This window comes from Neodothiora populina (assembly GCF_041146345.1).
Source record: "Neodothiora populina strain CPC 39397 chromosome Unknown canker_contig_11, whole genome shotgun sequence".
NCBI lineage: Eukaryota > Fungi > Ascomycota > Dothideomycetes > Dothideales > Dothioraceae > Neodothiora > Neodothiora populina.
The window spans coordinates 395,586-408,540 of record NW_027191410.1 but is presented as its reverse complement, the minus strand read 5'-3'; the positions used below and the strand labels follow the sequence as shown (position 1 = coordinate 408,540).

Here is a 12,955-nt window from a genome sequence, read left to right as displayed (position 1 = left end):
CAATTATTTGGTCTTTCGCGATCCGTGTGTGAGGGTAGGGTGAAAGTCACAATCACGGGTTTATTACTTGTCTGAAGCGATAGTGGAGTGTCTCAAATGCTGATTCTTCGTTTTTGTATCTGAGCAGAGGATTCGCGAGTGGTGAAGCCGTCATGACATTGAGCGCTTCGCTAAAGACTACCCTCTAAGGGGCATTGGCATTTCTGTGTCGTGTGTGTGCGTAGAGTGCAATGACCTGGGCAGGGAAGGCGAGGAGAGTGTGAATACGAGCGATAATTTAAAGTGGCCTGTCGATATCGGGCTGTTTATTGAACGAGGCTCCTCTCTTCTATATCCATGCTTTTTCTTTCTCCTCTCTACTCCAATCTAAATTGTCTGCACTTGCATACGAGATCTCACTCGGGCATTTTAGTCTATCAGACAATCGATATCATCCCACTACCGACCGCTGCTATACCGAGATATATACGATACGATACTACCCTGGAGGCCCGAAGCGAAAAGCCAAGCCTTTCTAGTCCGTCGTCCACTCCCAAGACCAAATACTGTACCCATACAGTACTAGTCCACGACTAAGAATAACTTTTACCTTTTCCTCGTTGGGTCTCTCTTTTCTACCGTTCTTCATCCCCGCCAACGCTGTCTTCCTACCGACGCTACCTGACGAGCGGGAACAGTGCAGTGCTACTGTACCAAACGGCGGGCGGCGACGGCAGCAGCGGAGGCGGTGGTGGGGTCTACCTTGGCTTTTTCTTATTTTTGGATCTCTTGACCTGAAAGTTCGCGCTTTCGCGCGGGTAATGATGGCATGAGGCGTTTTTATGCTTCTTGGTTTTTGTGTTTTGGGTTTTAGTTTTTGTTTGCCCGTCACCGTATGCGAAATGAATGCTGGGGTCGACAGGAGCAGTACTTGCAAGGTTGAGAGAAATTTGAAGAAAGAGATACAGTAGGAATGGGCCCTTAGTGGCAGCGTCGGTAAGATTGAGCTAGCTTTCTATCGTGCCTATCCCCCTTCCCTCAATCTCGTCCTGCTCCGGCAACGGAGACCAATACACGGTACAGCACGATGGGCCAGCGACCTCGAGGCGATTACCCTTCGAAAGGCACAGACGCAGATTTGTATAGACGAACAGATACGAGGAGAATCCCCAGGCGTCCAAAATCCCCGTATAAGCACGCCCGGCGGCCGTCCACCCTGCGGCACAGCCAGAGCGGAAGCTAAGATCAGGCCAAAAGAGCAAAAAACAAAAATTAAAGAATCTCGACCTTACCGTAACCCGCAAGGTTCGTGTCATGTCAATGTCACAGTCACGATTCCCTCCTCACCACCAGAACCATCCACGACCGACCATCATCATCAGCATCATCATCGCCGTGTCGGACGTCAATGCGTAGTGGGAACTAACGGCGAAGTCTATTCGTGGAAGCGTAAGGTCTTGGCTTGTGGACATTTTTAGTTTCTGTCCTGATGCTGGGAGGGAACGACACGGACACTTTACTATGGTACGGTAGAGTGATGTACAGCAGATGCCTTGCGTTAGTCTGTTTAGCTTCGGGGGGGGGGGGGGGGGGGTTGTGCGTTGCGTCAAGTTGCGTTCGGTCCCTGAATGGGAGGAATGTTGGCTGGAGTGTAGAGTGGTAGTATGTATGTGGCGGTTCTGGACGAGGTATGCTTTGCTCTTGGATTCGTATATATAGCATTCTAGATGTCCGTCTTATGAGGCTTCTGGTTTTTGTATATACATATCTTTCCTTCGATACAGGTCCCTTATCACTATTGTGAGAGAATAGATACTCGATTTTGGATATCTTATACATCGTTTGGCATATTTTACCCTTTGAGATTGGAAAGAACCACTTTCTATATTGTACGAGTAAACGGGACTACCGTCAAGGCAGAAAAAGAGAACCAGTATGGCACCCACAGTTTTCAGGCTCGCCAGCGCAGCGGTGACTGCCTTCCTCCTGGCCCTACCGGCCGATGTCCTCGTCTCTGCGGCACCTCTTTCCACACGCCAAGACACATCCACATACGACTACATCGTCGTAGGTTCTGGCGCGGGAGGTATTCCCTTGGCTGCACAGCTATCCGCCTCTGGAGCCCGTACTCTTCTGATCGAGCGCGGTCCTCCCTCGTCAGGTCGATGGGGAGGAAACCTGCGTGTGGCGCCTTGGTTGCAAGGAACGAATCTGAGCTCGTTCGATGTGCCTAGTCTGTACAACGAACAGTGGGCGGGCACAGGATGGGAAGACGGTATCTACTGCGACGATGTCGAAGGTGCGATCGCAAGTTGTGTATTGGGTGGTGGAACAGCTATCAATGCTGGTCTTTGGTGGAAGCCCGCGAGCATGGACTGGGACGACACTTTCCCTGCTAACGTCGGCTGGGGAAGTGGTGATCTTGCTCCTGCTACCGAGAGGGTGTTCAACAAGATTCCCGGTACGCATGTGCCCAGCAGTGACGGAGTAATCAGTATGCAGCAGGGGCCGGGCGTGTTGGAGTGGGCGTTCGAGACCGCTGGGTGGGAGAGAGAACTCAGCAATGAGACTCCGGAACAAAAGACGCAGAGAAGAGTCTTCACCAACACCACATTCATGTACGAGCACGGCGAGCGTAGCGGTCCCATGGCCACGTACTTGGTCGAGGCATCCGCAAGGCCCAATTTCGAGCTGTGGCAAAACACCATGGTTGAGAGGGTCATCCGAGACGGAAGCAAGGTCACCGGACTCGAGTTGAAGAGTGCTGGTAACGGCGGTCACGACGGCAGCGTCGGCATTTCTGCCAACGGTGGCAGTGTCATCTTGTCTGCTGGTGCTTTCGGAACACCAAAGATCTTGTTCAGAAGTGGAATTGGTCCACAAGATATGCTTGAGGTTGTGCGTGATGCCGAGTCAGACAAGATGATCGCACAGGACCAATGGATCGATCTTCCCGTGGGCAAGAACCTACTCGACAACATCAACGTAAGTTATTCGATGAAACGATGCTACGAGCTTGAGAGCTGATATAGGATTAGACCGATATTGTCATTCACCACCCAAACGTCGTGCCCTACGACTGGCAAGCCGCTTACAACTCGCCCATCGAGTCTGACAAGCAGAACTACCTCAAAAATCGCGCTGGCATCCTCGCTCAGTGCGCTTCAAACCTTAACCCAATGGTATGGGAGCCTGTGACTGGCAGCGATGGCAAGTACCGCCAATTGCAATGGACCGCGCGTGTGGCCCCCTCTCTCGGCATCAGCAACGACGACGGCAAGGCTATGACCATCTCGAACTACCTCGGTCTCGGCCAGGTCGCCAGAGGTAGAACGACCATCACCTCTGAGCTCAAGATGATCGTCGAGACCATGCCAAGCCCGAGTCAAAACGCTGCTGACAGAGAGGCCATCATCCACGGAATCGAAAGTATGAGGTCAGCGTTGAGCAACGTCAGTGACTTGACAATCTTGTCACCCAAACCGGAAGTCTCTGCCAGCGATTATGTCGACTCGACTGAGCACGCAGCTGTCAACCATTGGCTCGGTAGCTGCAAGCTCGGAACCGACGATGGACGCAACGGAGGCACTGCGGTTGTCGATCCTGACACCAAGGTGTACGGCATGGACAACCTGTTTGTTGTCGATGGTTCCATTTTCCCCGAGTTGACGACCTCTAACCCCAGTGCCGCCATCGTTGTGGCTGCTGAGCGGGCGGCAGAGAGAATCCTCGCTCTTCGCAAGTGAGCAATGACGGTCAAAGAACACGAGCATTTACGAATGTGTATAATCCTGACGCATAGCGGTGGCTTCTTTTGCATAGCGTTAATTCGGTAGTTTCATGATATAATGAATATTGTAATCTGGTTTTCTCATCAAAATTCATTCTGTGTATCAGTCCTGATGTGCAGTGTGAAAGGAGGCGAAGTCATAGGAAAAGTAGCATCACGGAGCCAACGACAGCTCTCTTTCATGGTGCTTTGTTCACGCATTCTATTCTGCATTTCTTAGCTATGCACGCGAAGGTGTAGTCATCTATCGGCCTCCTATGCTGTTGATCATCTCCCGCTGAGTAGCTCTATCCTTGTTGGTTTCCGAAATGGACGGTATGCCTGTAGATTGTTGTCAGTAATGCGAATACGCAATGCTGATATGTCCAACACAATGAAATGAAGAAACGAAAGGATACTGACTTCTCAAATCTCCCACAACATCCTTGGCCTTGCCAAAGTAAACCTCTTGCAACAAATTCCTCATCTTGAGCTCCATGTCCTCGACCATACGGCCAACATTGGCGACATGGGCCTCGTCACCATCAACAGGCAAGTCCTGCTCGACCTGCCTCGTCATGTTTCCGCTCAAGTCCAAGTCGCCCAATGCCTCGCTGGAGTTGCCAAGAGAAAGAATGACAGTGGAGGTAAGCTTGTACTTTGCTGTCCTGCCGCGCTCGTTGACCTCAAGCACGTGAATCGAGTCCCAGGCGGCGTTCTGAGAGGGCGAAGAGGCAGTGCCGGCACCACCCTTCTTCAGCAAGACCACACCAGCAAAGCCATCGTCGAGGTTCCAGAAGTAGACGGAGGAGGTGCCGCCTTCGTAGTAGAGCTCCCGGTAGACGTCAAAGGCCTCATTGGCTCTGACCTCCATGCGACGTACTCGCTCGCTGCTCACTTCGGCATCCTCGACGGGTGGGTCGAACTCGTTACTCCACGGACTGCGGTAGCTGTCACCATCGCGGTTGTAGTCGCACAAAAGGTAGTCGCGGCCGGACTTCTTGCAACGGCGGACTTGCAGAGGTTGATCGACGGATGCGAGAAGCTCTTCCTCTTGGTCGGGGACCAGAGTGCAGATTGAGGCGAGGTTGGTGGCGGTGTGTTTGGGGTTCAGTCGGCGGAGGAGGTCGCTGGGAGGCTTCCGTGTCAGTTCATTCGGTCGATAAGTATTGAAAGATGAAAGAGGGGATAATTACAGAGCTGAATCAAATTGATCGACTGCCATTTTGTTGGGTTGTGAATTATGGCAGATCAGAGTAATTGTCGAAGTTTGCTGGCGGATGAGGGGTGTTGTATGCGGTGGAGTGTGCTGTATAGCAGCTGGAAGGGGAAGGCACAACGTGGGATCCAAACACCGCGACGTCAGATCACGGAGACGGTAATTATAGCCGGGTTTACGCCCCTCTGCGTTATATTATCACTTCCTGACTACCTTGATAAACCATCCTGTGACTACGGATAATTGAACACCAGGCTGGTTACTATCAATTAGCTGTGACGACCAATGGAGCATTAAAAACCAAATAGAGCCATCACAAGGTCTATATGTGACGAATGTCTTTCCGACGCATGTGAAAGGAATCCATCTATATTCATGTACCACATCCTTCTCCCATATTTACCATGAACCTTTACTAAATTCTCTAGTTCTTCGTCCACGGTAATCCAAGCTTGTGCATCTCTACAGCTAGTTGGAAGATATAGTCCAGACTGTGAGCAGTAAGTCAGCCAGCGATCACATGATGAAGCACCCTTTCCGTCTGTATTTCAGGCCGAACAGAAAATGCAACAAACATACCTTTCACACTGCGTCTTAGCCTGCGCGACATCTCTGCCCCAGACATAGATACCATGCCGTCTGACCAAGACAGCGTGCGCATCCGGCCATTGCTTAATCGCCTCCTCCAAAGTGTCCCTCAGATCTTCCTCGTGCGCCGTGTTTTCGATGATGGGAATTCTGAGCCTGTCAAAGTAGCCGAGGTTGCCCGCCTTCTTCATGACTGCTCTCTTGCCGTCCTCTCCTGCTTCGTCGGCAAGCACGTCGTAACCTCTTGCGATGCCCTTGATCTGCTCGATCTGCTCGATCTCGAAGACGTCGGTGTTGAGGTTGGGAAGGGATTCGCACAATAGAGTGACGAGGACGGCGTGGATGCTGTGGGTGTGAATGCAGCAGCCTGCGTCGCGGAGTGTGTATGCTGCCATGAAGAGGGGTGTGCATGCTGACGGCTTGAGGACCTATACAGAACACAGATCTTTGTCAGCGGGGCGTACTAAATAACTCGGCCATCTCTCGAGCTCCTCCTATCTCCTTATCCTTCCTTGAACCTCTTACTGAACAATATCACATTCCGTTTCACTTCTCGTTCAATCAAGACATTTTTGAATTTTGGATCCCTTAACCCCACCCCAACACCCCCCTCGTCTCCGAAATACCACCAGGAAGAAATCGGAAAAATGCCGGAGAGACATACCTCAGGTCGTCTAATATACTCCCCACTCTTCGCATCCATGACAAAAAGATCCTTGGGCTGCATGAGCTCCTTCTGCACGCCGCTTGGCGCGAGAAAGATATGTTCGCCCTTCTTTATCGAGGTGCCACCTCCCGTACCAGTCACCCACCCTTGAGTGTAGAACTGGCGACATAGCGAGCAGATCAGGTTCGCCGGGTGATCGTGATCCGGCGACGTGATCAGTGCATCGGGGTTTGTGTTGTTGTTGTTGTCGTTGCGGCCGGCGGTGGTTTGCGTGTTTGCGTATACGCCGTCGATGGCTGATACGGCGGGTTCGGCCATGGTAGCTGGTTGAGTTATGTGGAGGTGTCAAAAGTATTCGTTGGTACTTGTAGTGTTGACCTGTCTTTGTGGGTATGCAATTCTGATAATATGATGATATACTTTTGTCCTTGACCCGGACTCGGCCTTCTCTCCAGCATAATTTTTCTGTTTCACTTGCGGGGCGCGTCGAGAGTCGAGAGCTGGAGAGGAAACATGCGGGGCATTCTTATCACGTCATGTACAGCCACAGCCCTTAGCTCTCCGCCGTACAATAGATATGTACAGTACCCTTCAACAACTCAAAGCATTGCAGTCTTCGACAGAGACACAGTATGAGAAGAGAGAGAGGCGTAAGGTATGAAAAACCATCATTCAGAATCCTCATGTAGAATAAAGAGCGAACTGCATCGCGTGTCTAGCACACAGCCCTGTCTTGGTCCATCTCATTGAGCCAGAGAATGTGCCTGCCTATCCGTCTTCTGATCAGAAGACTGTGGCAATATTGAAAGGAAAGGAAACAGATCAACTAGCAAACCTCCGTGAATACGTTGCCCCCGTCCCACCTTTCGAATCGCTGTTTCCACGCCAAAGCAAAAGGGAAAGTATCTTGGCTCGAAATTTGCTTCGCATGATAACCATTTTTGTCAAGTGTGCTTTAATTATGCACAGAGAAATACGTAGGCTTGCTAGCCATCACGTCAGATGAAGCATTGTCATCAGGACTCATTTGTCGACCGCCTATGATGAAGCCTCCTCCGCGCTGGCGGCGGGTGCGGCTTCTGCCTGGTCTTCGGTCTTTTCCTCCGTCTTCTCCTCTGCCTTCTCCTCGGGCTTTTCGATGGCGCTCTCCGCAGTAGCTTCTTCGGGCTTGTCCTCCTTTGGCGCATCAGTCATGACGGTATCAGCGGCTTCGTCTCTGGCATCATGGCCGTTCTGCTCTGTCTCTACTGGCTCCTCGGCAGGAGCAGCTTCGGCAGCTTCGTCCTTCTCGGCAGCTTCGCCGTTCGTCTTGGCCTCGCCATCGGTAGCAGGGGCGTCTGTAGGGGTCTCGGCTTTGCTTTGGTCCAAAGCAGTGTTCCATTGTGCAAGAAGATCGTTGGATCGCTTCTTGAAGTGATACTCCTCTTCCTTGGGGATGAAAGCAAGCTTGACAATGCCCTTGAGAACCTTGTTGATTTTGGTCTTGCGAAGAATAGTTGGCTCGATGTTGTCAAAGGCTTCGAGCTGAGAAAAGAGTTCGGCCATCGTGTCCATCTCCTCCTCCTTAGGGATTTGATCGCGGGTTAAGAATCCTCTCTGCATCCTGTGACGAAGGTAGAGAACGGCAGTCTCGCGTTTGGCCAGCTTCTGCGCATCAGTGAGGACTTCCTTCTCCTCAGTCTCCTCGGGCTTCGAGACAATCTTCTTCTTCTTCTCGGTCTTCTTCGCAGAGTCTCCATTGGGTGTCTTTTCGGCCTTGAGCTTGATAGTCTTAGGTGTCTTCTTAGGCTGCGACACGGTAAGTGAATGACAAGTTTTGGTAGGACATGGTGTGCGACTTACCTTGGCACCTTCTCCCTCACTCTCGGCCTCCTTCTTGCGCTTCTTCGAAGGCTTAGCCGCCTCCGCTTTTCCGTCAACGTCCATCTCGTCCTCGTCAGAGACGGCATCTTTGCTCTTGGCAGTGCTCTTGCGCTTCTCCTTCTTCTCCTTGACCTTTTCGTTCTCAGTACGCTCCTGTTTCTTGGCAGCCTTCTCGGCCTTCTCGGCCTCCTTAGCAGCAAGCTCCTCTTGAAGCTCTTTCTCAGCCTCCTGATGCTCTTGCAAGATCTGCTTGAAGTACTCGATGTCGTGACGCTCCTCGGCAAGTGCATAGGCGTTCTTGAGAGATTGGCTCATCTTAGGCTTCAGCTTGTCCTCGGCAGTGTCACCGGGGTTGAGCGGAGTAAGAGCAGTGTTGACGATCCAAGCACTATTGAACGGATCAGTATCGGTATCCTACCCAGCAATATGCAAAGTTCAACCTACAATTCGTTGGTTTCCAAGAACATGATGGGATAAGTGCGGTCTTTGGCATTCTTTCCATCCTCTCGGTAGTCTGCACGGAGCTCGCCCTGTGCGTTGATAGTGCTGACAGGTCGAGTCGCTAATAAAGTCTCGGGAAGCATGGATTCGTCGCAGATGATGGACGGCCACGGAGCGTAACCCTTGAACTTGGCAAAGAAATAGTCGCCCGGCTGCGCGCCGCTTATGATATTGACCATCGACTTTCTCTTGTTCGCCTTTTTGTTCTTGTGTTCTGGAACTCCACCAGTCGACTTTCTCTTGCCCTTGGCAGAAGCAGGGGTAGCAGCAGACGCGCCTTCCGATGGGGCGGTCTCAGCTTGTGCGGTCTGGCCATCAGGGCCAGTAGCTTCAGTGGTTGCTTGCTCACCAGCTGTGGCAGGGTCAGCCTCTGGCTTCTCTGCCGGTTTCTCGTCCGCGGCAGCGTCAGTGGAGGGGGTCGCTGAGATGAGTTAGTCCAAAATGAGATCTATGAACTTTCCTGATCAATCTCACCTTCAACGTTGTCGCTGGTTGTGGCAGGTGCGTCAGTGCTGTTCTCATTGGTAGCTTCTGGCGCGGTGGTCTGTGTGTCAATTAGCGACATGAGTCGACCGATAGGTGTGGGAGATATGAGTACAGTCTGAGTCTCCTCAGGAGCAGTGGTTGCCTGTTCCTCAGCCATCCTGACGTGCCGGAGTGGTAGCTGAAACGTGATTTGACGTAATCGACGGGGGGTGGTGACGCGTTACTAGCGCGAGAAGCGCGTTCAGGTGAGGCGAAATTGAGATGGGAGGTCACAAAGGTGTAACAGATGCGCTACTTGAGATGCGCAATTAGATCGTCAATGTGAAGTCGATGAAGTTGTGGCAGTGACAAGGACAAGGTGGTGTTGTGTGGAGGACGGAAGGATGAGAAAGCCAACGCGAAGCTCGAAATATGAGGGAAGCGCAGCGACAGCAGATCGTCACGTGACGTCAAAACCACTTTCGCGACAACTCAACACCTGAACGCGTGGAAAGTGACAATAAAAACCTTGGATGGGTATATTGGATATTTTCTCTTGCTCCCCCGATGATTAAAACTGAAAGAAGTGATGGTGATAGTTGAGAATTGAGAAAGTCGCACGTCTTGGCTTGAATCCATGTTCTCCTCACCAGCGCAACGTCGGCAAAAGCCTTGACCCGCTACAGCCGTGGAGCCGGAAAAGTGCCGCAACAGATGCCACTGATAAACAACCTTGGTATAGTCGACCTACCGCCTGATTTTATATGACGTCCAAGGTTTGCGCTTACCTCTGGTACTGCGTGTACACCGCAGTTCTCTTCTCAGCCCATGCTCATCGCGAACCACCTAGTGAATGCGATTCACGTAAGCGTTCCGCCAGGCTCAAAGGCAGCCACGGGTATGCTTGGATAGCAGATGACGATCCAGTAGGCGCGGCTGTGAATCGGTTATCTCTGCTGCACTTGATGGAGTATGTGCTACAAAGGCGATACTGTTCTACGGCTGTAGACGCGTTCGGCCCGTTGATGGCGCGCATTGCACTCGGCGACTTGAATGGGGAAAGAGTCCCTCTACAGCAGCCGTACAGAGACTGTGTAAGGGAAATATTCTTCCAGATGACCTGGCAAGGGAACAGTACATTGATGGTAACTTCGGAGAGTGGACTCGGTGAGGCAGAGGAGGATGTGTAAGCTTGCTTAATAGTCGGTTCTCCGGGTACTAGGCCTGTTCAGTCGAACAAGATGGCCAGACACCTGGTAGATTCTGCCCCATCTCAGTGCTCGTATGTTTTAAACTGACCAACATGTTACAAGAAGCGGAGCTAGGCAAAGTAGCTCATATTACAATAGGTGACGCATGCAGCGTCACTGCAGTGCAGAGGATATCCTGTCACCGTGTCTGCACCAGTCTGAGTTGCTCGAGGCCAGTAGCCTTGGCGAATCTTGTCTCAAGTCTTCCTTGCACCCATCGTTGGAATGGATTATCATTTTGCACTTGTGTCCCACCAGCTTTGGAATGGCAAACGGATCATGCTTTGTGGGATGCATCCATTCTTTTCTCGTATCCTTCAGCAGCTGCAAGGGTATGTCCAGAAGAGCTAGGAGTATATCTTGGAGATCTTTCGGAAAACACAAAGGCTTCGGGGCTTTTGCAAAAGCGCTTCGTTGGGTGGGAGAAGAGCCTCGTCTTCGTCAGCGTCGTCTCCATTCCGCGTGACTTAAGTGGTGATCTGGTCATATCTGCGTGGTACAGTCATGGTATCCCAGTAATTTATGCCGGATAGATGAAACTCGTATAGGAGATAGTTATGAACTTGGATCGTGTTGACGGTGCTGTATTCTTCCTAACGCATGAATCATCCGAGAACCCCACATTATCATGGGACAGTAGTGCCTGACTCCACAATAGCAGCGGAGAGAAGGAGTATAGTAGAGGATAGGAATCGAATACTGATCAATCTTGATTAAATAAAGGATGCTCGATCTGCCACGGAGCACTTCGACTTCGCTGGGTTAGTCAAAGGGGCGCCTACACCGAGGCTAGGAACGCGACGGCTGCGTCCATCTTACGTATCGTTGAAGCTACCAGTGCATCTCCCGTTAAAGGGATCTCTACATCCTCAAATTGACGATTTGTCGATTCGTGATGTGCCAGACAATTTTGCTGGGGTCGTTGAGCACAAGCTGGAGGAGGATGAAGATGGCAACGCATGGTTTGATGGCAGCGGTTGGCTTCATCGCTTGTCTTCCGCACTTTTACTTCCTGCACACGTGATGCAGGCTGCTTCTGCTACAACGCGCGTGGGATATTTTGACTCTGGCATTCCATGACTTACACTAGAGATCATTGAGGTCATCCGGTTACTCTTTGAGAAGAGATGCAATCATCTACCAGGACAAAATATGCTTATTCATTTCCATTTACTTACAGAAATAGCAATGCCACGTTTTGAGTTTACCAAATTGCGCCGCCAAGCTTTTGCCCATATTCTTGGATTTGCCTTTTATATCCATTAATGGCTGCGATTATTCGTCTTACTTGGGAAGCAAGACACGGAATTCGTTCAACACCACGGTCCCTGAGATACGCAATACGCTCATGATTCTGACGTCTGTCTGGATGACCAAGTATGCTACAGACAGATCAACTTCAATGGACTAGTCTGTCGCTTTTATGCCGATCATGACTCGCAGAGCCCTAGCTATGGTTTCGATTATACTTTCTCATCAAGCCTACAAGACTGACTGCCGAAGCAGAGTAAAGTCGAGGCGCATAGCGGCTCCCGAGCCTGCTGACAATGCGAAAGACGGCGAAGCTCGAGCAAGGAACGCATGCACTACTGAGGACTGTAGCGTACTCAAGTCTTGCCAGCCCAGGCATCGTCGAGATCCTGCTGTCTGACCTCAAAGGCCCACTGATGACAAGTCTGATGCATGACCGGCGAGACTTCCTCACCATCATCCATACCCTCATCAGCGACAGTCCTGACGCCAGCTTGGAGGTATTTCTTCAGCAGCATTCTCCGCCACCTGCCTGATCTACCTGCGCATCGGTCCCACCTTCCTACTTGTCTATCATCGTCGTCGCATCGTCGACCCATCCAGAAACGTGTGTACCACTGGAACCACCCTCGCACATCGTAGGCGTGAGCGATCCACCCAGCGGCTTCCCATTCTTCGATGCTCTGGCCGCATTTTACTCGAAATTTATTGACCTCAGGATCATATGTGGTACTGGTGAGATGAGTGTCGACATTGAGGTTTGTGAGCCATGCTTCGGGCAGTTCTTTCCAGTCGTCCTCGATTGTGGTGCGTAGACTTTTGGAGTATAATGGTCGATAGTACGACCCTCCAAATGCGCCCTCGGCTAGCATCTCAGCAGGTGACTTATTCGGCAGAAAGGTGGGATGGGAATCGAAGTGGAATGTGCCATCTTCGTCTCTCGTAGGTGGAGGAGCTACTGAGTCCCAGGATGTCCAACCCGCTCGGATGTCTTGGAGGTCGGGCGGAGGTGACGATGTATCTACAACAGGAGCAGCAGTGACTGGTTCTCTTTTCACTTTGTTGTTTGCTGTCCTCGTTCTCTGATTTCTCGACGAGGATACCTGGGTAGCGCGCAACGAAACATCCTCGTTGTAGTTCGGACGCGTGACAGACGAAGCTATACGCGCAGATGCACGGGCAGGTTTTGCGATGGAAGGAGACAACTTCCTCTTTTGGGCAGCGGGCCGTCGAGATGCCTCTTGCTTTATAGCGAGATTCCGTTTCTCGATCCCGAGTTCGTTGAGCAAAGCCTGATTACGCCTTATGTTTTCCAGTCTTCGCGACTCGTAAGCGCTCGCATCGACACTCATCTTTCGAGGGTCTACCTTCGAGAGCCAAAGAGAGAATTAATATCACGTAAG

The 12,955-nt window shown here is 51.3% G+C and overlaps 5 protein-coding genes across 5 annotated transcripts; 1 reads left to right on the top strand and 4 right to left on the bottom strand.

Annotated features, from left to right (window-relative positions):
• Nucleotides 1-1,914: 1,914 nt before the first annotated feature.
• AAFC00_000461 (uncharacterized protein) lies at nt 1,915-3,725 on the top strand (the record flags this gene model as incomplete). The annotated part of the gene is made up of 2 exons (XM_069344393.1): nt 1,915-2,964; nt 3,018-3,725. The coding sequence occupies 2 exons, from the start codon at nt 1,915-1,917 to the stop codon at nt 3,723-3,725; spliced, it is 1,758 nt and encodes a 585-aa protein (XP_069200295.1).
• A 288-nt stretch (nt 3,726-4,013) lies between these two features.
• AAFC00_000460 (uncharacterized protein) lies at nt 4,014-4,973 on the bottom strand (the record flags this gene model as incomplete). The annotated part of the gene is made up of 3 exons (XM_069344382.1): nt 4,014-4,090; nt 4,172-4,878; nt 4,945-4,973. 3 exons carry the CDS (start codon nt 4,971-4,973, stop codon nt 4,014-4,016), a joined length of 813 nt encoding a protein of 270 aa, XP_069200294.1.
• A 418-nt stretch (nt 4,974-5,391) lies between these two features.
• AAFC00_000459 (uncharacterized protein) lies at nt 5,392-6,540 on the bottom strand (the record flags this gene model as incomplete). The annotated part of the gene is made up of 3 exons (XM_069344369.1): nt 5,392-5,458; nt 5,547-5,983; nt 6,220-6,540. The coding sequence occupies 3 exons, from the start codon at nt 6,538-6,540 to the stop codon at nt 5,392-5,394; spliced, it is 825 nt and encodes a 274-aa protein (XP_069200293.1).
• A 720-nt stretch (nt 6,541-7,260) lies between these two features.
• On the bottom strand, nt 7,261-9,229 carry AAFC00_000458 (uncharacterized protein; the record flags this gene model as incomplete). The annotated part of the gene is made up of 5 exons (XM_069344357.1): nt 7,261-8,010; nt 8,065-8,473; nt 8,530-9,007; nt 9,061-9,130; nt 9,185-9,229. The coding sequence occupies 5 exons, from the start codon at nt 9,227-9,229 to the stop codon at nt 7,261-7,263; spliced, it is 1,752 nt and encodes a 583-aa protein (XP_069200292.1).
• A 2,679-nt stretch (nt 9,230-11,908) lies between these two features.
• AAFC00_000457 (uncharacterized protein) lies at nt 11,909-12,904 on the bottom strand (the record flags this gene model as incomplete). Its single annotated transcript, XM_069344347.1, has 1 exon — nt 11,909-12,904. One exon carries the CDS (start codon nt 12,902-12,904, stop codon nt 11,909-11,911), a length of 996 nt encoding a protein of 331 aa, XP_069200291.1.
• Nucleotides 12,905-12,955: the final 51 nt, after the last annotated feature.